This window comes from Oryctolagus cuniculus, chromosome 15 (assembly GCF_051225735.1).
Source record: "Oryctolagus cuniculus isolate XC-2025 breed Fujian yellow rabbit chromosome 15, ASM5122573v1, whole genome shotgun sequence".
NCBI classification, from domain to species: Eukaryota; Metazoa; Chordata; class Mammalia; order Lagomorpha; family Leporidae; genus Oryctolagus; species Oryctolagus cuniculus.
The window spans coordinates 81,860,751-81,884,355 of NC_142881.1; the positions used below are offsets into that span (position 1 = coordinate 81,860,751).

At 56.3% G+C, this 23,605-nt stretch overlaps 1 protein-coding gene and 1 long non-coding RNA gene across 3 annotated transcripts; one reads left to right on the forward strand and one right to left on the reverse strand.

The window, feature by feature from the left end:
- Positions 1 to 265: 265 nt before the first annotated feature.
- LOC149122111 (uncharacterized) lies at positions 266 to 16,012 on the reverse strand. Its single transcript, XR_016221761.1, has 3 exons — positions 15,807 to 16,012; positions 14,999 to 15,117; positions 266 to 441 (listed from the first exon to the last, which is right to left on the reverse strand). It is a non-coding gene; the product is annotated as an uncharacterized LOC149122111 (long non-coding RNA).
- On the forward strand, positions 11,442 to 18,745 carry LOC149122112 (uncharacterized). 2 transcript variants are annotated; one of them, XM_089314134.1, is made up of 7 exons: positions 11,442 to 12,614; positions 13,175 to 13,295; positions 13,855 to 13,949; positions 14,335 to 14,400; positions 14,934 to 15,033; positions 15,564 to 15,716; positions 16,875 to 18,745. In XM_089314134.1, exons 1-7 carry the CDS (start codon positions 12,603 to 12,605, stop codon positions 18,023 to 18,025), a joined length of 1,698 nt encoding a protein of 565 aa, XP_089170260.1. In that variant the 5' UTR covers positions 11,442 to 12,602; the 3' UTR covers positions 18,026 to 18,745. The 2 variants fall into 2 exon arrangements, with proteins under 2 accessions (XP_089170260.1, XP_089170259.1); XM_089314133.1 differs by lacking the exon at positions 11,442 to 12,614 and having other exon boundaries at positions 12,642 to 13,295.
- The last annotated feature ends 4,860 nt before the right edge of the window (positions 18,746 to 23,605 follow it).

The following is a 23,605-nucleotide window of genomic DNA, read 5'->3' on the forward strand; positions in this document are numbered from 1 at the left end:
TCGAAGTGAACCCAGTCCCAAGCAGAGTACCTGGGCTGCTGCTTCTGAATTTGCATAAGGAATCTAAGGGCTCAGCATTGTTTGGGTGCAGTCAGAGCATTTGTCAGGCACTCTGATGAGTGGTTCTTGGAGCCACCATCCCTCCTGTCCAATGACAATAATCAGTGACTTCCGGGTTAGAATCCTATTGTGGGGCTCTGAAGTGCAGAGATAGCTAGGTAAAATGCACTTGCAAAGTGAAATAAGGTTTATTCAGTACCTTCTGAGCCTAGTTGTCTGGGGTGCAAGCTCCCGTTTCTGCCTCTCGCTGGCCTCAGCTCTGCCTCTGAACATCACCGCCAAGGTTGTGCACTGGCTCCGCACTTGGCACTATCGTCAGGTACAGCCATTTTTCACCTCGAGTTCTGCATTCATGGGCTTCTCGCATCTTCCAGCGAACAGCTTAAAGAAAGAACATTTGGCAAATTACTGCTCTATAGGTCACTATTGTCAATTTCTCCTTAAAAACAACTGCAGCACCCCATTTTGAAAATGACTGTTGTTATGTGGGACTGGAAGGAAAAGACCAACATTATTGAATAGAGTCATCAAGAGCAATTTAGGCCCATTTCCTACCTGCCATATTTATCCCTGCTCCTTGGTGGAGCTGAGGTACCTGAGTATTTAACACCCTTTTCAGCCAGGAGTGCCAGGCTGCCCACGCATTCTTAGTGGCCTGCCTCCTGAGCCTGGAAGTGAATGGGGAAGCTCACTTCAAGAGCAAGTGCCATCTTTGATGTGCACAGAAGATGATCTGCCACAAAGCTGGGCAGGACCTGGGGTGTGCACATGTAAAACGCAGGCACAGGCATACAACTGTTCTGTGGGAGGGAGCAGGGGTGACTGGGCAGCTGTGACTTCTGCATGCAAACAGAGGCAGCTGAGGTCATGTGGGGTTACCCTGCTGACATACTCCAAGAGTAGCAGGTTCTACACAGCAAACTGAGGCATAGGCGTGGCCAGTACCCAAACCACCATCCACCACGTGCAGAGAGAGCATTCATGGCAGAGACGCTGCCCCCCCCAAAAAAAAAAAACACTGCAGACCAGAAGCATCCCTCTCCTTAGGAGGTGAGTAGTGAGGAAGCACCCTGACAGCCAGGCCCTCCAGCACACGTGGAGGCAACCCCAGCACAGCTCCACTGCCAGGGCAGAAAGTGCCCTGCACCTGTGGTCATGGGAGGTCAACTGGGGATTGGTGCGCACCTTGATGGCCTCACTTGAGTGTCTGGTGATCATGGCTGGACAGTTGGGTGCTTCAGTGGCTCCTCCATGTGGTCTTGGCCGGCCTCACACTGTAATGCGTGCATACCCGTCCAGCCTCTACCCACATCACATTGATTGGTGTGCCCTTGGCCAAAGCAAAATCATGGGCCTGGCCCAAAGTCGACATGGGCAGATGTGACTCATTGGAGACCATGCATGTAATAACCTTCTGCATCTGGAACAGGCCTGTGGCTAATCCCTCCTGACTCCCCAACACCTGGCTGTGGTCCAGCTGGCTGAGCACAGGCAGAAGCCAATGGAGGAAGCCAGAGATTCTCACGAGGGGCCATACAGAAAAGGCTGTCAGCAATACTGCTTTTCTGAGCTATCCATCACAGCCGTGGGACAATGATTATGAGGGAGAGGCATTTCTGTGGCATTTGCTTGGGACTGGGTCCCAAGGCCACAGGCCCTGTGCTTCCCCAGTGAGAGCAGTTTTCAGCTACGGGGCATTCACAACAGACTTATCCAGGCTCTACACTCAGTATTTGTTATTTCCCAAGCAATGCCAGAGAGAAGCAATCATTACACCCATTTTATAGATGGGTGAAGTGAGACCCACAGCCACAAGGCTGACGGTTTCAAAGCATGTCTATGTCACTCCACCTCTCAGCCTTTGAGAGGCTGCTCTGGATCAGAGTCTCCATGCAAGCTCCAGGAGAGAGAGAGCAGCACTGATGTGCAAGGTGATAAGGCACTTAGAAGTCCTGGCCTTGGAGTAAGACAGCCAGGGTTTGAATCCTTCGCCTTTCAAAACTCAGCTTAATGGCCTTGAGCCATTCTCTCCTCTGCAAAAGGGGATCATCACAGGCATGATGCTTAAATCAGTTCCATAGCAGGCAGTGCCTCTAACGAGCACAGGGCACGCAGCAGGCCCTGATAATGACTGTGATGCTCATAGACAGGGTTCCAGCCTGTTCCTCAGGGGCAGGTGGATAGCATCTTATCACAGGACACAGCTGAACACAGCAACAGCAGCAACAAATGAATCATTGTGGAGCCACAGTGTGCATGTGAGTGATACCAAAAACACGAGGGTAATTCAAGTTCACGAAAAACAGAATTCAATGACAAGTTCATTTTGGTTAAGAAAAAAAAAAACCTGAAGTCCATGCACTTTTTTTCATAATATACATTTCCAAGAATGTTCTGTAGACCCCTTGTATGCACTGATTACAAAGATTTTTCCCCCCACACAAAAGCAACCCATCTTTCAATTCCACTTTCCAGGAACTTTCCAAGTGCCGCTGTGGCTCCCGCCTGCAGCCTGGGCAGTACTGGTTCTGAACAAACCACACTGCTAACAGTTAGCAGGTCAGAACCAACCTGACCCCCAGCTGTGTGGGCCTGGCCTGGGAGTTGGAGACAACAGCTGGAGGGCAGCTCCGGCCCGAGGGGTTGGGAAAGCAGCTTCCCAACAGCTCCTGTGGACAGTGAGGGGAGCATGGGACCAGGGCCCCAGGCTTGCAGGGAAGATGTCCTGGCAGAGACCCTTCCAGTGAAAGCATGGGCGTCTCCCAAAATGGTGGGATCCACGGACCTGACCCGACTCCTGAGTGGGTCAGTCTGGGACTGGGAATGTTATGGGCTGGGTCTCGGCCTAAATTAATTTTCCAGACTCTTGCCTTTAACTTAGAGAAGAATTCTAAATACAGGCCCAAACACAGCCTGCAGTGTGGTAAACTTTAGTTACAAAGTGAGAAAAATACACAGGCCCATTAGGGCTTTATTAATGGAGAAAGGGCTAAGGGAAGGGAATCATCATACCCTGCTCTGCTTGTCCTGAGTCTATGAGGAGAGAGCGCTTCCGTCCTTCCTCACTTTTTATGAGCTTTCGAAAAAACGGAAGTGTTTACATGGTACCACCCCAATGTCCTGGATAAGAGGCAGTACTTCCTGGGGAGAGGACCCCTGATTGACAGGTGAACAGGGCAATACAGCCTTGGTCTTGGCCTTGACTCAACACCCTTCTGATAGACAGCTGTGTGTACAAGGGCAGAGAAGGGAGCTGGCGAAAGAAAGACACAGCATGGGCCCTGGCATCTCTCCCCTCAAGCAAATGTTTAGGAAAGACTGCAGGCTGAGCTCCTGCCAGGGTAGGTGCTGATGACAAACAGCTGGCTAGGGCAGGAGCTCAGGTCACAGGGCCACTATCTCCAAAGGGACACTCAGAACAGCCTCTCCTACAGGCACACCCTGGGCAAACACACAGGGCCACCCTCGCATCCCCTGCTGGCAGTGCTGGGTGTGGAGCCCCAGACACCTGGGCTCCAGGCCCAAGCAATGACCCTCAGTGCATTACCTGGCCCTGGGCCTGATTCTTGGTCGGCAGATCAAAGATAAAATGCCACCCCCAGGGACCCGAGGAGGAGTAAATAGGATAGCCCAGACAGGGTCCATGCTACACGCGGTACCCTTCCCTCTGTCCTCTCCCACCCCGACAGCAGAGACCACACCCCTTTCTCTTCCCTCCTGAAGGTACCATGGAGCCAGATTTGCAGGTAGCATCTGGGCCCATGCACCTTGTCAACCTCACCCCTCCTACATCACAACCTGGAAAAGAGCAGTCTCCTTTTTCCCTCTCTCTGGCCACCTCTGCATGTACAAAGCAGTTAGCACCAGGAGAAATTGTGATTTTTCTCCTGTTCTGTCGAGGTGACCCACTTTGGGCCATTAAAAAGATACTTACTTTTAAAATATATTTGACAGCACAGAAGACGTATTTGAGAAATCAGAAAGCCGAGAACAGTAGGAGACATTTAGAATATACAGTGTGGTGATATATTTCTGAAATGTGCGATAATACCTTATAAATTTATATCACATACATGGCATCACATACTTGGCACTGAGAGATTTGTATTATCTTCCCTCTGTGCATTCCAAGTTTCTAGATGATTTCCCTACTGGAACTTCTCCTTTACTATGGGGCCCTGGCCACTTCAGGAAAAAATGAAAAAAATCAGGACTGCAGAGTTCAACCCTTAAGTTGTCCCACCAAACAGCCCCACAGGAACCCAGAGGGAGCCTGACACAAAGGGGCAGGTGCTCTGGATTGCACCACTGGTTCCATGGCACCCTTGCCAGAGCCCTGCCCTCTTCGCTTGGGCCCTGGGGAAAACACAGGCCCCACTTGTGGTGACTTTTGATAAAGCCAGGACTGAGGACCCTGACCCCCTGCCACAGCAGAGCCACTTGGGGTTGGCTGGCAGGCTTCTGTGACATCACAGTCACTGAGGATGCACACTCTGGGCTGTGAGGTGACAAGTGGCCAGTAGTGCATCTACTGCCCAACTGACCAGGTGTTGGTAGCATAGGCAGGAGGCACATTTGGCAGAATCCAATGGATTCACGATGGAGGTGAGTGGGATTTGCTCTTGGGGAAGGTCCTGCCCAGGTGGGTGACACTGGTCTCCCACACTGGGTCCCATGGGCGATGTGGCTGTGCCTGTGTGTGAACACCACGGGAGCAGAGCCCTTGGCCCTGGGACTCAGAGCAATTCTCAAGGAAGGGCTGGAGCAGCACGCTGGAGGGGTCTGGTCTGTGTGCTGAGGTCACGTGCTGTGGGTGGGAAGGGCCCTAGCACGCAGGCTCACCTTGCACTCCCTAAGCACCACTGTCAGAGGTGATCTCTGCGGCCAAGTAGCTACAGCTCTCAGCCGTGCACGCGGGCCCATGGCTCACTTGAAACGCAGGAGCGGCTCCAGAGCGCCCTGTAAGAAGTGGCGGCTAATTCGCAGACTCAGTGTTTCCCTGCACCTGCCAATCTCCTGTCTCTCAGGACACAAATGAGTCCCGTGCCCTCTCTTGAGGTTGACTGGAGGGACTCAAAGTCCTGCCGGACTCCCAGATGCCCTGAGCAGTGCTGCTGAGCTGGCCTCTGCCTTTACTCCCAGCCACCCCTAAAAGATAACTCAGTGCCTGGGTGTTTAGGTGGCACAGGAAGCCAGAGTGGGCTTTCAGGAGACCTCTGCTGAAATCCGGAATGAGGAGCACCTGATACTCTGGGAAGAGGCTTTCTCAGAAACCCTTCAAGCACATTGGAGGGCACTTTGCTGAAGTTGGAGGGAAGTCCTGGCCCACTCTGTGTGGCAATAGCAAAATACCTGAAGCTGCGTTGCTTAGAAAATGAAAGTTCACTTTAGCTTGTGGCTTGACCAGCCCGAGAGTGTGGCACGGGCACCAGCTTCTGGTGAGGGCCTCATGGCAGACGGCATTACCCAGCAGGAGCCCAAGTGAGATGGGGCTGGAGGAGGACCAGACCTGTCCCTGATAGCAACCCCAGGGCAGGCATAGTGGGGAAGATACCACTGGGACACCTTCATCCCATACTGTACCACCCGGGATCCACCCCCAGCCTCGGCTCCTGAGTCTGACTCGAGAGCAAAACATCACCCCGAGTGGAGAAAAATGCAATCTGGAGACCACTAACCCTAGGGAATCTGGAGAATGAACCCAGGCAGAGAAAGGAAACCCATAGGCATCTTCCATAAAATTTAGAATATTTGACTGCTGAAGCTGGGTGATCCCTAATCATCATTCATTGTGTTATTTTACAGTACTTTGTGAATCTCCAAAAGAATGTACAATGATATTTAAAAGAGGAGAAGCTGAGTGGGGAGGGGAATAACAGAATCAGTTAAAACCCAAGTCTTGCTGGACAGCATCTCTGCACATGACACAGCTGTGTACTCGTTCCCACCCGCAGAGGAGGCCAGCAGGTGTATTGGTGACCAGGGCCCTGGACACTGTGGTCCCCATGCCAGGGCAAGGGAAGTGGGCAGAGAGGCAGAACAACAGGCCCTTGAGGGAAAAGAACCGACTGTGGCCCCAAGGTGGCAGCCTAGGGGCAGTGTGGGGCCCAGGACCAAGGAGGTGCTGGGGGAGGGCTGAGTCGCTTTCCCTGCAGGGAGCAACCTGGTGATCAGCACCCTGGGGAGCTGCGGGCCTGTGGCTGCTCCTGCCCGACATGTGCTGTCCCTGTCCTTATGGTGAGCAGCAGCCCGGTGTTACCAGCATGCGGCTCAGGAGCTGGTGCCCAGGAGTTCTCAGCACTCTGTGCCTGAAGCCCTGGTCAGTGTTAGGACAGGGCCCTGGTTCCCGCTCTGGACAGTCTGGGCCATGCCAGCTTGAGGTCCTATGCAGGTGGTGCTCGGCGGGCTGCTCCCCTGCCCTCCATCCCAGGAGGACCCCCTGTGTCCACCTCCTACAACTCCTGGGAAGAGGGGCTGGAACAGAGCAGGAGGGGTCAGCAGGGGTTGGGAGTGCTGGGGTCAGGCCTGTGGTAGGACAGCAGGCTGCAACCCTGGGAGTCTCCGTTCAGGTCATTCAGGGGCAGCCCCGAGTGTGGGAACCTCAGGAAGAAGGACTGGCCATGATGGGGCACCCTGTTCCACCTTGTGTTCAAATAAAGAGGACTTCACAGTTGGGCTGTAATAAAATGGCAGAGGAAGAAATGAGGGGCAGGAGGTGCAGGTTGCCTGAGACTTGGGACCGTTATGGCAGGTGGCAGAGGGCCCTGGCACCCCTGGTTCTGGGGCAGTTCTGCCAGAGCCCTGCCCTCTTCACCTGGGCCCTGGGGAGAACACAGGCCCCACTTCTGGTGACCTTTAATTAAGCCAGGGCTGAGAACCCTGACCCCTGCCACAGCAGAGCCACTTGGGATTGGCTGGCAGGATTCTGTGACATCACAGTCACTGAGAATTGTGCACTCTTGGTTGTCGGCAACCAGTGGCCAGTCGTGCATCTACTGCCCAACTGACCAGATGTTGGTAGCGTAGGCAGGAAGCACATTTCATAGAATCTAATGGATACTCAAAGGAGGTGAGTGAGACTTGCTCTCTGCGTGACCTGTGACGCAGGGAAGGTCACGCCAGGTGGGTGGCACTGGTCTCCCACGCCAGGTTCCATGAGTGTTGTGGCTGAGCTCTCAGCGGCCCCTGTGTGCAGAGTGTGTATATAGTCGTCTCATTCCTCCCACTCTGCTGGGCATCAGTGTCGAATGGGCCTTGGTGTGAGTCTGTGTCTGGACACGGGTTCAAGACTAGGTGTTGGATCAGCTGGTGTCAGGTGGGGCAGTGAGTCCACCTCTGAGAGCTCCAGAGATTCGGGGGCTGGGAGCGGGCCAGGGAGACTTGGGCTCCCTGGAGGACACGTGGATGCCAGGCTGGGGGAGGAGCATCCTTTCTGAGGGCAGGGGAGGCAAGGTGGGGGCTGTCCTTCCCCAACCATCCCTAGTCCCTGTGCTCTGAACAAGTCATCCTCCTGGGACCCGACCACCAGGTGGCCGCCCACCTGGCTTTGTGGCTGTCCCCCCTCTGACCAGGGGGACAGACCTCGGGGCAACAGTTCCCGTGGGCTCCCCTGTACTGGCTCACAAGTGCGTGTGTGTCTTACAGATTGGATATGGACGCCCTGAGGTCCGGCAGGGCCCAGGAGCGAGCAGCAATCATCTTGAAATATGAGCAGGTACGGGCCAGGGTGCTGGGGGAGGAGGTAGGACCCTGCCTCAAGTACTGTGCTTGTGAGAGCCAGACCCCACCTCCCTGGGGACACAGCAGGAGGGTGGCTCAGCTCCCCCAGTGGCTGAGACCCGGGATTCTCACCTGGGTCCCCTCTCCCCTGCAGGGTCCCCGTAAATGGCCCCAGTTTCACCTGGGAGAAGAGGACGACGAGAGTGGAGCCCTCGTCCCAGACAAACTTGGCTTCCTGTGGTGAGTCCTCTGCACCCCGATCCACCCAGGGGAGGGACCAGGGTCATAAACCCCGCCATTAGGTAGCACACCTGTCCCCAGGCCCCCTCCTTGATCCAAGCTGTTGTCACAGTGCAGGCACAGGTCAGTATACGGGCAGAGCCGAGTGACCCTGTGACTCAAGAATGCAGGATGGGAAAGGGCTGGCTGTAGGGTAGACACTGGCACTCTTACTCTGAGGCATCTGTTCATGTTAAGTAGAGGTGGTGGCTTGAGGGTCCTGCCCTGCTCCCAAGGGACACAGCCTGGCCATCGCCACCCCATAGCTGTGTCCACAGGGTTGGGGCACCAGCCTAGCAGGTGGGCAGTTGTCCAACAGGGGCCTCAGCCTCAGGGCTAGGCTAAAGGCTTATTAAGACCTAGTCTGAGAGATGGCCAGCGGTGTGGCCTCTGCAGCTCTCAGCCTGCCTGCAGGCTCCCACAGTACAGACCACAGGGAGGGTGCAGCTGAGGGCCCAGCCCCAGGTCTGTGCTGGGAGGAGTGGGGCCTGCGGGCAGGAGTCAGATTGGAGGCTGTTCCAACAGATGTCAGGGAGAGCAGCCCCATGTCTGGAGGGTAGGCTCCGGTGATCTAGAGGGATGAGCCATCTCGGGCCGTCTTTGGCATGACTGAGCAGCCCACCTTAGCATGGGATAGGGGGTTCTGGCTCCATGTTGTGCCCAGAACCTGGAGAAAAAGCAGGAGCCAAGGGTAGAGAGATGGCCACGGTCTGGGCTAACAGAGGAGGGTGAGGTGGGGAGCAGGCACCTCAGGTGGCCAGTGCATAGTGGGGAAGGTGGGTGGGGGATAACCTTGGGGGTGTGGTGGTCCCAGGTGCCTCAAGCCCCAGCCCCTGCTGGGTGTCTGCCTGCAGCATGGCTGCCCCATCCCTGCCCTTCTCTGTGCACTGGGCTGTGCCTCAGCAGGGTGAGGAGGACACAGGTCTTCTACCAGCCTTGCTGGGGAAGTGGACCATGCTTGGTTCAGTGCCCATTCTCATGGTGTTGTCACTCTTGCTTTTCAGTAAGCAGAAGCCACCCAGGCATGGATGCCTGGCAGTGCAATGGGTAAGCTGACCTTGGCCATGGACTCTTCATCTAGGAGGCAGAACTAGCAGGCCTGTGGGTATGGGCAGTGGTTAGAGGAGTGCCATATGGTCCTCCAGGGACAGCAGTCCCCAGGAGATCTGTTGAGGCCCACATACCCCAGTGCAGGCCTGCAGCTCTGGGTCCCTGCCTGTGGGCCACTGTGACCGACTTTCCTGGATGACATGGGACTAGCTTGAGGATGCTTGTCCTTTTATTTATACTCAAGCCCCTGAGGCTCCCCTAGTTGGAAGGTCTGGGTGCTGTGGTCTGCCCCTTTGCTGGCTCCTCCCAGCTGAGTTGTCCACAGCCTCCTGAGCTGCACCCGTGGCCTCCCTCCTCCAGAGGACACTGCTGAGCTCACACCATCCTGTCTCCATTCCCAGCGTAAACATCAGGAGGGCCGCCGACTGCAAAAATGGAACAAGATGCTGCGAAATTTCACCAAGTACCGCAGCAGTGAGAAGGTACCTGGACCTGAGGGCCCCTGGGGACCACTGGGGGTGGAGTTGGGATGGACAGTGCCCATCGCTGTGCCTCTCAGACACAACTGTCCTGCCCTGAAAGGACACAGGTCATCTCAGCCCAATGCCCTTGCACCCAGGACACTGTCGCAGTAGAAGATCCAGTCTCCCCTGGGGCCACTCCCAGATGCAGGGCAGGCACAGTTCCTGGTGCCCTGTGTGGGCAGTGAGTGCACCACAGAGCCTGCACTGAGCCCTCGGCCCTCCTCTCACTGTTGGGTCAGGAGGCCCAGGTCCAGGCAGATCTGCGGACACAGCACAGAGCCCAGGGCTCCCCTTCCTGCTGTCTCACCCTACGCTCCCCCCAACAGAGGGCCTGGGGCGGGTCTCACCAGAGCCTCCTCTCTCCTGTAGTTCCACCGGAGAATTGAGAAAGGCATCCCTGCCCAGGTGCGTGGCAAGGTGTGGGCCATGATGCTCTCCGTGGATACCAGGAAGGCCCAGAACCCTGGCAAATTCGAGGTATGGCTCTGCGTGCAATCTGAGGCAGGCCGACCCACTCGGGCCTGCTCAGGAGCGCAAGGCTCCCGTGTGGTGGACAAGTAATGCCAAGGAGGAGTGGTCATTTGGTTGGGGCCCCCACCCGGCCCTCCCCTCTGCCTCATCCACGTCTCCCCAGAAGCCTCCTCCATGTCTCCCCACACACAAATGGGCCTGGACACAAGGATCCGGTCAGGGCCACAGCCCTCATCCCTGTGGTTCCGCCTTGCCTCTAGGCCCAGGACTGCCCAGTGCCATTGTGCTGGGTCCTGAATGGATAGAGACGGCCTGGAATGAGGTGGAAGTCCTGTGTGCTAGGGCCCTCAGCTGGCTCTGTCCCTAACGGCCCTCCCCACACCTGACCCTGCTTGTGCATTTGTTATGCTCGCCGGGCCCTGCCTTCACCTGGGCCTTCTCATGCCTGGCCTGGCCTCAGCTCACCCAGCCCCCACCTGGCCTGCTGGTTCCATCGGTCAGAGTCAGCTCTCAACTGCTTCTGGGAATGAGGGCTGATCCATCAGAGGGCTGGCCCCAGGCTGTCACCTCCCTGGCTGACATCAGGGAGCAAGGAGCAACTGAGCCGCCAGCCCCGCCCTCGCCCAAGTCTTCAAGTGGGGGCTGCCCCTGGGGCCAGCTCCAAGTCCAAGAAGGGTGTCCACTCTCTTGATGGAGCTGGGGCTCTCCTGCAGGGGGCAGCCCTGAAGGCTGGTCAGGGTGAGGCTGACTCCTGTCCTGTGGGGCCTGAGAGCCCAGTGAGGAGGCTCGGAGGCCTGATTCAGTCTCTCCTGCTCTGGGAAGGCAGAGGTAGCACAGAAGGACATTGGCAGAGCCCTTGGCCTCAGGCTGACTGTAGCGGGTCCGCAGTGGCCCCTCTGCTGGGCACTGGGGGTGGCGTGGACACTAAGGTGAGTGGGGAACCCATGACCCTCCGTGGATCAGGGGAATGAGCTTCCCTCAAGGGGAACTCTCCCTGCCAACCAGAAGAGCTGATGTGGCTTTGGGGTGCTTGTGTGACAGTGGGGGTTGGCTCGTCCTGAGGCTGCCCCCCCCGCCTCGGCCCTGCCCTGCAGGAGATGAAGGAACGGGCCAGGTTGTGCTCAGATCAAGTCCAACAGATCGATGAAGATGTAGCACGCACGTTCAGAAGTCACATCATGTTTCGAGAGCGATACGGAGCCAAGTGAGGCCTCTGGGCTGGAGGGGCCCTGGGGGAGGGAGATGCAAGGGTCCTGGGACACATGGGGTCCTAGGAGAGACGTGGGCTCACACCTAAAGCATAATTCCTCTTGGACAGAAAAAAATGGATCCATGGCCTTCTATTTATACTGAACAGTTTGCTTTCCCAAAGACACTTTGGTGGGAATGAAATGAAAAGGAACACAAGGGGAGACAGTATTTACAAAATACAGAAAATGAAGTTTGTAAATCTCAATTATAAGAAAGCAAATGAGGGTTCCCTGCCCTGACATGGGCCAAGGCTCAGGAGGGCCCCTGCATGATGGCACACACAACTCTCCTACTCAACGCGTGAAAACATGCTTAGCACCTAAACCACAACGGGGCACCAGCGCACAGCTGTGAGAATGGGGGAACTAAGACCACTGAACGCCGGGTGCTGGGGAAAACGTGAGGTGAGCGCAATTCCGGTTCGTTGCAGGAACAGAGCACAGTGCCCAGGCCCCCAGCAGCACCCAGGGCCATTTCTCACAATGAGAGACACACACCTTCCACACGAACCCCAGCACACACGCACATTTACACAACCACCAGAACAGCTGAGTGCATAAAACCCTCACGCAAGATTCAGGGTTGTGTTCACAGTCACTGGACACAGGACTAGCCTGCACAATGCTCAGTGGGGAAACGGATAAGCAACCCATGTCCCAGCTGAATCCTAGAATGGGATTCAGTGAGAGGCAGGACGAGGCTCGGCCCTGGGCTCACCTGGATGCATCTCAGGTGCATCCTGCTAAGAGAGGAAGCGTCCCTCAAAGGCTACACGTGCTGTGATCCACTCACAGGACGTCTGCAAGAGGCCAAATCCGGGACACACAACAGGGCAGTGGTGGCCACGGGCTGGGGGAGGTGGGGAGTTTGGCCACAGAGGCTCATGGGGAACAGATAGGCCACAGGAGCTGCTCCCTATCAGAATGAACGTGCATGGGAGGCTGACTCTCCATGGCTTAGACCCACGGGACTGCACTTCCCACAGTGGGACGCTCACCTCTGCAATGAACACCCACCTGGGGAAACGAAACTGCACATGACTGCACCCTGGGAGATGTGCATGTCCCTGCAGGCAGCACTCATCCACACGGTGGACTGCTCATGAGCAGAGTATCAAGGGCCCTGCGTGTGGCTGTCAGGCTCTGTTAGGCAGAGCCACACTGAGAGCCTCGGCAGCACTGGACGCACAGCCTCTGTCCTCTCTCTTCCAGACAACGCTCCTTATTTGAGGTCCTCCTCGCATACTCAATGTACAACCCCGTGAGTATTCTGCGATAACGTTCCAAGGTCATATCCAGAGCTGTCCATGCAGGGTGCCCCTGGTCACAGAAATCCTAGCCTGGGTTGAGGGGGCCTCTCTAATCCACAAGGCAGAGACTGAGGGGTAGAGTTCAAGCTCATGGCCTCCTTGGCCCCAACCTCAAGTTCTGGGGCAGAACGGAAGCCTTCTCCTGGGCTGGGCTCTGTTCTGGCCCAGGCAGGCCTTACTATGGTGCTTCTTCCTCACGTCTGCAGTGGGGCCCAGCAGGGCACCTGTGCAGCAGAGAGCTCCAGAGGCCATCACGGGTGTGCAGTCTGCACTCCCACAACAGTCTTCCCCTTCCTGACATCTGGGGTGGGGCTCATACCTCTTCTTAACCCTGCACAGCCTGCGCTCAGACCCTGCAGGATTCTCTCCAGGAACTTTGAGAGATCCTGACACCCAAGGGGCAGCAGTGGGGCCTGGTGGTAATGCTCAGCTCTCCCAGGAGAGGTCACCCTTGCCACGTGAGATCATCCCAGCCAGGGAGGTCCCTCTGATGTGTTTTGTGTTCTTCCAGGAATTGGGCTACAGCCAGGGCCTAAGCCACGTGGCAGCCCTGCTGCTGATGTGGCTGAGTGAAGAGGATGCTTTCTGGGCACTAGTCCAGCTCATGGGGGACAGCCAGCACGCGATGCATGGTGGGTGATGGGTGTGGTGGGCGTGGTCTGTGCAAGTGCAGGGATGGGCATGCAGACAAGTGACTGGGACATTGTCCCTCACTGGCTGCTGCGTGCATAGGGCAGTCTCCCTCAGAATGGTTCCTTAGAAGCCATGGCCGGCAGAGGGTCCAATACCAAGCCATACCCCTCACTTCCCATCACACAAAGGTCCTGTGCCTTGTCTTTGACAAATGACCCTTAGGTCTCTACTGGCCTTACTGCTTCACATCTCTACTCAGACTCCCACCCACTGAGCCACACCCTTGCAGAAGGAGCATCCATTCTAGGGTGACCCCTCCTCACCCTGAGTGTCCAGATGGCCCTGAGGCACCCAGTGTGACTGCAGTCAGCCCAGAGGTCACCTTAGGCAGCCTGCCCTGGGCTGTCAGCTGTACCCCCCCTTCCCCTGAGTCTCCCCTGCCTGTTAGAGCTTCCCCTGACCCTCCATGTTCAGAAAGAACCCGCTCCAAGCCTTTGACTTTCCAGCCTTCCCGGGAAGACACTCTGAAGTGAGGGCCGGGGGGTTGCTATTACTCAGATTTCTACACACCGGACTCCCCAAAACTGGAGCGATTCCAGCACCACCTGGGAGCTATCATGCGTCGCGTGCTCCCCTCCCTGGAGAAACACCTGGTAAGTAAACATCTCCTTTCTCCCCTCGGGGGCTCTGTGCTGAGGGAGGGGAGGACAGAGAGGGGTCCTGACTGCTTCCTGGGCCAGGGGAGGCTACGTCCTCACCAAGACTTTCCTTGTTACTGGGGTCTGTGGCAGCTTGGGTGTTGGTGTGTTTTCCACCACTTGTTCCCCCAGAGTTTGTGTAGATTGAAGGGAGATGCTGTCCCCAGGGTAGAGTGGACTGAGGGACCTGTGTCCTTTCAGGAATCTGCATCGCTGGGAGGGGGGATGCACCTGCTGCTGGGCTTCCTGCACCCAGGGGCTCTGCCACAGGGCTCAGATTAGAGGGAGTCAGGCCTGGGCCCTGGGCCCTGGGCCCTGAGCCCCCTCTGCCTCTTCTCAGGAGAAGGAGGGTGTGTGCCTTGAGGACTACACCGCCCACTGGTACATCCAGTGCTTCCTGGATGGGGTAAGTGCCCCAGGGACCCCTTGCCCAGGGAAGCTCCTGCCCCAGTACCTGGCTCTCTTTACCTGGTGGTCTCTGACTCTGAGCTCCCCCAGCCCCAACAGACACAGGAGGGAGCCTGCTGTGCAGACCAGGCAGGCCCTGCTCTGCTGAGGGTGGTCCAAGCTGAGGCTGAGCCTCAGGGACAGCAAGGAGGGGACAGGTCCCACCAGGACCCATCCTGAGAGCCTGGCAAAGGCCAGAGCCCTACAGTGAGAGGCAGCAGATCCATAGACCCTGGGTGCCACAGGCTGGTTTCAGCACAGCCCAAGGGCTGACCCCTCCCCCAGGTCCCTGGGCTGTCTGGCATCTCCAGGGTGGCTTCCAAAGTGTGCAGAGCAGTCCGCGTGGCCCCAGGGTCCTGGATAGGCCTTGGTACTCTTTCTCTCTGGGCTTCTAGGGCACAGCTAGGATGCCCTATGACACTGCACACCCACCCACTGTGGGTCCTACTAAGGCCCTGATGCGTGGGGTCCTCCAATGCCTCTGTTCCCCAGGTGCCGTTCCCCCTGGCACTTCGGATGTTCGACATTTACATCCTTGAGGGCGCGCACGTACTCACCGGCATGGTGTACACCGTCCTCAAGGTCCACCGAAGTAAGTCCTCAGGGCCCACAGAGGCCTGGGTGCTGGGGATGGAGGAGTTGGGGGGGTCCCATGCTTGGCCCGGGTGAGCAGAACCTAGGGGAGGGACGAGTTTTCTGAGTTCTTGGCCAGCTTAGGGGGCATTGCGAATCCCGTTTCATCCCCAACCCCCAAAAATGGCGCCTCCCAGCCTGACACCCACCCCCATGTCCAGAGCCCATGTTGAAGATGCCCCGGGACCACATCCAGGAGTTCCTGCATGCGCTCCTTCCCCACTGCCTGGCTCTCTTGACCTGGTGGCCTGTGACTCTGAGCAGAGCTGAGCTTCCCCAGGCCCAGCAGACACAGGAAGGAGCCTGCTGTGCAGACCAGGCAGGCCCTGTCCTGCTGAGGGTGGTCCAAGCTGAGGCTGAGCCTCAGGGCCAGCAAGTGGGGGACAGGGCCAGGGTCAGGGGTTGCAGCAGAAACAAGGGTTGGAGCAGCCATGGTGGCTACGCCATGCCTAGGGCTCCTCCTAGCCTGACACCCACCCCCATGTCTAGAGCGCCTGATGAAGATGTCCAGGGACCACATCCGGGAGTTCCTGCAGGTGACCCTGAAGCAGGCCTGGTCACTGAGCGAGGATGCAGTCATCAGGCAGCTGCGGGCCTCCATGCGTGAGCTGGGGAAGCTGCAGTGCCTCCTGCCTCCCGAAGGTGAGTCCAGCACACGGCCCCGTCCCATGCTCCCTTGGGGGAGTCAGTAGTGGGAGTGCCAGGCCCTGGCAGCCCCACCCAGGGACTCACCTCTTCCTAGTCCTCCTTGTCCTCCCTGGGCTCAGCAGTTCTGCTTTCAGGAGCTTCTGACAGCATGGCCTGGCGGGGCCTCGGGCAGCTTCCCTGGATCCTCCTGCGGGGTGGTCCAGCCGGCACTGGATCCCCTTCAGCCATCTGAGGACCCCTGGAAGGCCCACGTGCCCTGAACCCAGTAGTGGGGGCCGAGTCCACTCCTGTGAGCAGGGTGGGCGCAGAGGCAGGCGCTGGGGTCCCCCACGGCAGAACCCAAGTTCAGCTGAGTGTGGGCTCTGCAGTCCTAGCCTTGGGCCAACAGAAGTTAGCAGGACCCGGAGCAGCAGTGGCCTCTGGGCTCTGGTGCAGAGGGGTCCCCGTTCTTGTCCCCTGCTGACAAGGACCTGAGCACCTGGGTCCCCATGCAGAGCAGAGATGGCTTTGTCCCAGCTCTAGAGGCTGGCAGTGGGGGCCCAGGGGCAGCCTGTTCAGACACTGGGAAGTCCCCACTGTGCTTCCAGGTGCTGCCTCCCCTGGGTGCTCGTGAGACAGAAGCAATGACAGCCCAGTTTCACCGGGAAAGGGACTGTGGCCCAGGGGCAGAGGACACAGGGAACCCCTGCCACCTCTTTGGAAACCACATTCCCTGTCCCCGAGGGCCTGGCCAGACCCCATGTCTGCCCCACAGCCCCAGCTCTCACCCCCATCATCTTAGGCTCAGTTCCCTTCCTACAATTGAGGAGGGACTCAGATGCGGGTAACTCAGCCAATGCACTGTTAGGGCCCAGGATTTCAGGTGGGGTAGGTAATGGGGTCCTGAGTTGGTGCCAGCAGTCTCCAGAGATGAGAGAGTGAGGTGGGGGGCTCAAGGCCTGTCCAGTCTGTGGGCTTTGAGGGGAGAACCAGAGGTGTCCCTGTCATTCCCATGGCCCAGGCTGCATGCACCATTCCTTCTGCGGCCAGCAGGCTGGAGGTGTCCTGAGCATCACACCGAGTAATGGGGACCCCAAGGGTCAGGTCAGGGCAGGCACCCTGCAGGCCAGATGGTGGCCGTGGAGAAATTAAACCCATCTGTTCTTTTTCCAGATAAGCCAACCGAAGATGGCAGCCCGGCCCTGCAGGTGCCGCCTGGCTCTCAGGAGCGCGCTCCCCCACCAGTGTCCATCAAGACCATCGTTGCGGAGAGCAAAGGCTGTCACCCTGCTGCTGCAGCTCCCCAGGAGCCAGCGGGGGCTTCAGCTTCTGTCCCCGGGGAGACCGGTCCTCTCGGATCTGCCGTCCAGCCCGACTCCAAGCAACACACCAAGGAGGAGAAGGGCAGTCGTGGCAAGAGCAGCACCCAGCCCCGCGGCCAGGGCTCCTCCACGGGGGCCTCAGGGTCAGGGGGCGCCGCCCACCTCTCGGGCCCACAGTGCTCCTGGCTGGACGAGCCAGGCCCCCTCCGGCGCTGGACTTCCCTGACCAAACTCAACGTGACCTTCCAAGATGACTCCGACTCTGAGGACGAGGAGTACTACAGCGGCCTGGAGAAGCAGGAAGAGGACGAAGAGGAGGAGGAAGGGGAGGAAGACCAGGCTGCTGAGTGTCCTGCGTCTCCCTGGCCAAAGCTGCTTCGGGACCTGAGATTCGTCCTGCCCGAGACAATTTTTGAAGAGGACGAGGAGGGAGGCTGTGAAGAGGGTGCCTCCTCAGAGCCCTCGTCCCCAGCCCTGTCTGTGAAGTCCTCAGAGTCTCTGCGTGGCCCAGGCCTCTTGGCCCCACAGAGCTTGCAGAGCAGGGGAGACCTATCCCGATGGGGGGGCCTCCCAAATCTCAGCCCGCCTGTCAAAGGCGCTGATTTCTGGCCCCTGGAGCTGGGTGGCCAGCAGGGTCTCAGGGCCCCTCCCCCACCTGCCTCAGAGCCCCTGGATCCCGGGCCCATGCAGGCTGTGCCAGCCCTGGGAGCAAGGCTGAAGATGCCCTCCCTGCATGGGAGCCCCATGCACTCTGGGGACACTCACGGGCTGGAGCCTGCAGGAGCCAGCTCTGCACTGGGAGACCAGGCCTGTGTGCCCTCCCTGGCTCGAGGCCTCCTTGCTGCCCATTCCATGGAGGAGCTGGATGTGTGTGGGCACCTGGAGGGGAAGAACAGCCCACCAGGTGTCCAGCTCAGACGGGCCAGAAGCTTAGGCTGTCTGAGCACAGCGGCCTCCCCGATGGACAAGGCTCCTCTCTGGAGCTCCTCTCCCCCATCCTGAGGCTTCACCCATGCTCATCTCGGCCAAGGAGGCTAGCTTGTCTATGCCCGCCGGCCTCCCTGATGGTCAAGGCTCCTCTCTGGAGCTCCTCTCTCCCTCCCTGAGCTGCCTCACCCTAGCTCAACGCGGCCAGCATCTAGCTTCTCTTTGCCCGGCATCCTCCCTGATTGACAAGGCTCCTCTCTGGAGCTCCTCTCCCCCACCTGAGCTTCCTCACCCTAGCCCAACTCGGCCAGCATCTAGCTTCTCTACGCCCGGCATCCTCCCAGATTGACAAGGCTCCTCTCTGGAGCTCCTCTCCCCCACCTGAGCTTCCTCACCCTAGCCCAACTCGGCCAGCATCTAGCTTCTCTACGCCCGGCATCCTCCCTGATTGACAAGGCTCCTCTCTGGAGCTCCTCTCCCTCACCATGACGCCTTATCCTAGCTCAACGCGGCCAGCATCTAGCTTCTCTATGCCCGGCGCCTCCCTGATTGACAAGGCTCCTCTCTGGAGCTCCTCTCTCCCTCCCTGAGCTTCCTCACCCTAGCTCAACTCGGCCAGAAGCCTAGCTTCTCTATGCCCAGCACCTCCCGCCTGACAAGGCTCCTCTCTGCAGCTCCTCTCCCCTCCCTGAGCTTCCTCACCCTAGCTCAACTCGGCCAGAAGCCTAGCTTCTCTATGCCCAGCACCTCCCGCCTGACAAGGCTCCTCTCTGCAGCTCCTCTCCCCTCCCTGAGCTTCCTCACCCTAGCTCAACTTGGCCAGCATCTAGCTTCTCTATGCCTGGTGGCCTCCCCAATTGACAAGGCTCCTCTCTGGAGCTCCTCTCCCCCTCCCTGAGCGGCCTCACGCTGGCTCATCTCGGCCAAGGAGCCAGTCCACTGCCACAGTTGCTATGGGCACCCTCAGAGCAGGAGATGAGATAGGACATGAACCCAGGCACCTGTGGGCTGCCACATACCCCTCCCGCCTTTGTGAAGGAACCCTTGGGAACTTCTGCCCCTTGTTGATTGTGTATTAAATTGTTTCAGAATGCCTTTGATTTTGTGACCCCTGGAGCCGAGCTGCCACACAGGGTCCCTGAGTCCCTTGCAAGAGGCTGGAGGTGCCACAGCCTCCAGATGCAGTCAGAGACCCGGCTCGGGGTGCTCCATCACTTCCTGAGATTGACCTGTGCCCAGCGTGGACCAGGGGAAAACTGGAGGAGCAGCAGTGGCTGGGTACATGTGGTCTTTGGGACAGTTCAGGAGTGTGGGCCCAGCCAAGGGACCAGGCCCATGATCACCTCTGTGCACTGTCCTGGGTGTGTGGGCACCAGGTTCCCACTCTTCTTTCCTCCCTGCCCCATCTCACAATCCAGCATCTCATGGCCTGAGCCTGCAAGAGGACCCCAGGGCACTTCTGACCACAGACCAGGATGCCAGTGGGTGGAGGCAGCCCCAGAATGTCCAGGTGGTCCTGGTGGCACACCTGGCTGGCCAGATGCCCACATGCCCTCTAGCAGCTCAGGCCTCCTGGGCTGCTGTCACAGTGGGTTCAGCTTCTCCAGGTCATGCTGTCACTAGGGGTCATTAGCATGGAGAATGTGTCCCCTGACGTTGGGAGAAGAGACTCCTGGCTCAGAGGCTCCTGGCCTGGAGGATCCACAGGGAAGGAGTCTGGAACCCTACCTTGGGCAGAGAGAGCATCCCAGTTCTCCAAGGGTCCCTGACACTTGTAGCCTCTTCCTCAACCCACACGACCTCCAAAAGGCGACTAGGCCCTGTTCATCAGAAGCCACCTGGGTCATCCCAATGGGGCAGGTTAGGCCATAGCCATTTTCCCCTGGGTCTGGAAGGCCTAGGATTCTCTAGCTGTTGAGTCTGGTTTGGAGTTGACCACTCTGTACTCCGTTCTTGAATGAGCCATGGCTGTGTCACTGGCAGGACCCCAAGGGCTCAGAATCGCTGGTCCCCACAGGGTGCTTTTTGCAGAATCACACTGAGGCCAGAAGCTGACGAGATAGAGGGTGACAAGTGGCTACTGTGCTGATGACTCATCTCTCCAGGGTGGGGAGCCACAGCCATGGGCCAGTCCTGAGCCTGCTCCTGTTCTCCAGTGCTCGAGGCTGGTCCTCTTGTTCCTGGGAACCATAAGGCCATATTTTGGAGTCTTCACCTACTTCTTCTGCTCCTTATCTGGGGGAAGATGTGAGCCTGATGATGAGCTTGCAGGCAAGGTTGCTACAGGGCGGGCAAAGTGGATGGGAAGGCCCCTGTCCAGGTCAAGCCTGTCCTGTGCTCCCTGCTCTGCCCTGGCTTCCTGGGTGGACCGCAGTGTACTCAGAGATGTGCAGGCATCCACCTGTCCAGGCGCATGCCCTAAACAGTGTTACTAATGGGAACGCACACCTAGAGACTTTCCTGCTGCCTATGGCCTCGAACCATCCTCCCCTGGTCAGCCATGTGCAGGGTGACCTGCAGACATCCGTCTCCATTGAAAGCCACCTGCCTTTGGTGACAGTCCTTTGCCCTCTCCTGGAATGGAGATTTCACAAACCTGGTGCTCTTTCTTAAGATTTTCTCCTTTGTATCACTTTGCTTTCTTGTCAAAGATCTGATAACTGTATTCGTGAAGGTCTTTTCCGGGGTTACCATTCTGACTCTCACCAGTCCCACATTGCCATGACTGGCTGTCTCTTAAGTTAGTGAAGCTGTGACACGTCAATCCTCCAATATGTTCATCTTCAATTATGGGAGGTGGGATCTTCGGGGTATCTTCATCCCCACATACATTTTAAAATCAGTTTGGTAATTGTAAAACATGTTGATAGGATTTTTTTTAAAGATTTATTTCAAAGAGTTACACAGAGAAGGAGAGGCAGAGAGAGAGAGAGAGAGAGAGAGAGAAAAAGAGGTCTTCCATCTGCTGGTTCACTCCCCAATTGGCCACAACAGCTGGAACTGTGCTGATCTGAAGCCAGGAGCCCCAACCTTCATCTGATTCTCCCATACAGATGGTAGGGGCCCAAGCACTTGGGCCATCTTCTACTGCTTTCCCAGGCCATAGTAGAGAGCTAGATTGGAAGAGGAGCAGCCAGGACTTGAAGCAGCGCCTATATGGAATGCTAGCACCCGCTACGCCACAGCACTGGCCCTGTTGATAGGATTTTGATTAAGACTGCGTTGGTCTATCAAGTGAAGAAATACAGCTATCTGGGCTAGAATGAGTCTTCCAATCCATGACCATAGAATGTGTCTCCAAATGTTTAATTCTTCCTTGAGACTTTTTTAGGAGCTTTGTGGTGATCCTCATAGAGATTTTGCATATTTTGTTGCAAGTATACCTAGATGTTTCTTTTGTTTTGCTACAGAACCTTTTATTATTTCCATGCATAGTTTTCTCATTAGATTCATTTTCCAAGAGCCCTCATATGTAGTGCAGTTCTTTTCTTGCGTGCTGCTCTACACATCTCTAGTTCTGACTTGGTCCTGCTCATGCACTTGCTCATCTTTTTCTCGACACACACACACACACACACACACCCTCTTTCCTTCCTCTAGATTCACCATGGTGCCTCCCTGCATCGTAAGTAAAACAAAACAAAATAACCACAAAATTCAAAAACACACCCTCCTGTCTCCTGAGCAGACTAAAACATCTGTTTCAATACACATGATGCCAAGCAAGATTACAGAAGGAGTTTTCCAGGTGTGCTGAAGAATGAATCTTCTGTCTCTGACAGATGCTCAACAAGCAAGAAGTGGGGTAATGTTTTTAAGAGAAGGAGAGAGACTGAGAGACACCTTTCATCCACTGGTTCACTCCTCCAGTGGCTACAACGGCCAGAGCTGGGCCAATCCGAAGCCAAGAGCCTGGAGCTTCTTCTAGTCTCCCATGTGGGCGCAGGGGTCCAGGGACTTGGGTCATCTGCTGCTGCCTTCCCTGGTGCATTAACAGGGAGCTGGATCAGAAGTGGAGCAGCTGGTATACAAACCGGCTCCCACATGGGATGCTGGCACCACAGGTTGCAACTTAACTCTGTGCACCACAGTTTCAGCCTGGGTAATTAGTTGTTTTAAGCTATGACCACAAAAGGAGACTGCTGGCCATCCCACTTAGATGAACAGGAAATAGGAAATGTTCACCAAGTGTCCCTAGTGGCTACTACACTAGGTGTGTGACCCTGGGAAACTGAATGTTACCTGCCTGGGTATATAAAATGGGATGATAAACCGATTAATTGTAGGACCTTTATGAGAGTGAAATGGAAAAAGGCACCCATCCCCCCTTATTTTTTTTAAGATGTATCTATATTTGAGAGGCAGAGTTACAAAGAGGCAGAGGCAGAGGCAGACAGAGACAGACAGAGAGAGCTCTTCCATCTGCTGGTTCACTCCCCAGATGGCTTCAATGGCCGGAGCTGTGCCAATCCAAAGCCAGGATCCAGGAGCAGCTTCCTGGTCTCCCACACGGGTACAGGGGCCCAAGGACTTGGGCCATCTTTCTACTGCTTTCCCAGGCCCTAGCAGAGAGCTGGATCAGAAATGAAGCATCCAGGATATGAACTGGTACCTATATGGGATGCCCACACTGCAGGCAGCACTGGCCCCAGCACCCATCCCGTGTACAGGTAGTGCTAGATGTCACGATTTTTGTTTCTGAGCTTAAAAGAATGCTGAGTTTACTGTTACAGGAAAAACGGAATCAACATATGTTTCACAATTTACATTGCAGATCTGCTGCTCTTTTGACAATGTGGTAATATTTCCAAGTGTAGGAATGTTGGCCCCTCTGGGTTTGTATGGGCATTCGCTTGAGGTGGTGAGGAGGGTTTTCCATTTCCCTAAGACAGCACAAGGGAGCCATGGGCCGCGTTCAACCTAATGCGTCGAGCAATCTGTCCTGTGGTTTTACTCTTACAAAATGAAATGTGAATGCTTGAAAGATCATTTACATGTGGCCTACTAGTTATTTAAGAAAACAACCATTAAACATGTTGAGTTAATTAACAGTGCGCACACAATTAACAATGGTTTTTCAACACTAGACGTTAATGGAGTAGATGCCAAATAAATGTAATCCTGTACTTGAGTTAGAATTTCTTTGTTAATTATATTCATTTACAAATTTAAAACAATAATTGCATTCGTTTGAATAAAACAAGGAATTTTAAAAGCGGAAATAACCAAGGGGGTCTTGGCCCTAGGGACAGACTGTAATGGATTAACCTTATTTTCCATCCCCAACAGAGGCCAGAGTAATTACAGACAAGAAATGACCCGCTACACTCAGGGCTGTCCACAACGGACTCATCCAACCCTTCCATAAGCATAACTTGTTTTCAGGCTAACTCGCCTGCTAGCATCCAACAGAATGGAGTCATTCTGCAGCTGTGACTCATGTGCCCTTCCCCGGATCCGAGTCCTGCGTTGATCCCATGATACAACACACACTCTAAATGAGACACATGGACACATCACATGAACCCTCTCCGGGCAGCCCTAGACTATCTGGTCTCAGGTCACAGAACCCATACCCAAGGCAACATTTCCCCATCTCAGGACTGTTCCAAGATCATCGGAGTCTTTTTCCACGGGTGGTGACCCAGACACCAC

What these genes read in the sequence shown, in the direction of transcription:
- LOC149122112 (XM_089314133.1), top strand. Translation starts at nt 13,154, where the DNA reads ATGTGTTTTGTGTTCTTCCAGGAATTGGGCTACAGCCAGGGCCTAAGC. An exon ending in CAGCCAGCACGCGATGCATG is followed by an intron (nt 13,296 to 13,854) that starts GTGGGTGATGGG and finishes GCTATTACTCAG; the next exon opens with ATTTCTACACACCGGACTCC. An exon ending in TCCAGTGCTTCCTGGATGGG is followed by an intron (nt 14,401 to 14,933) that starts GTAAGTGCCCCA and finishes TCTGTTCCCCAG; the next exon opens with GTGCCGTTCCCCCTGGCACT.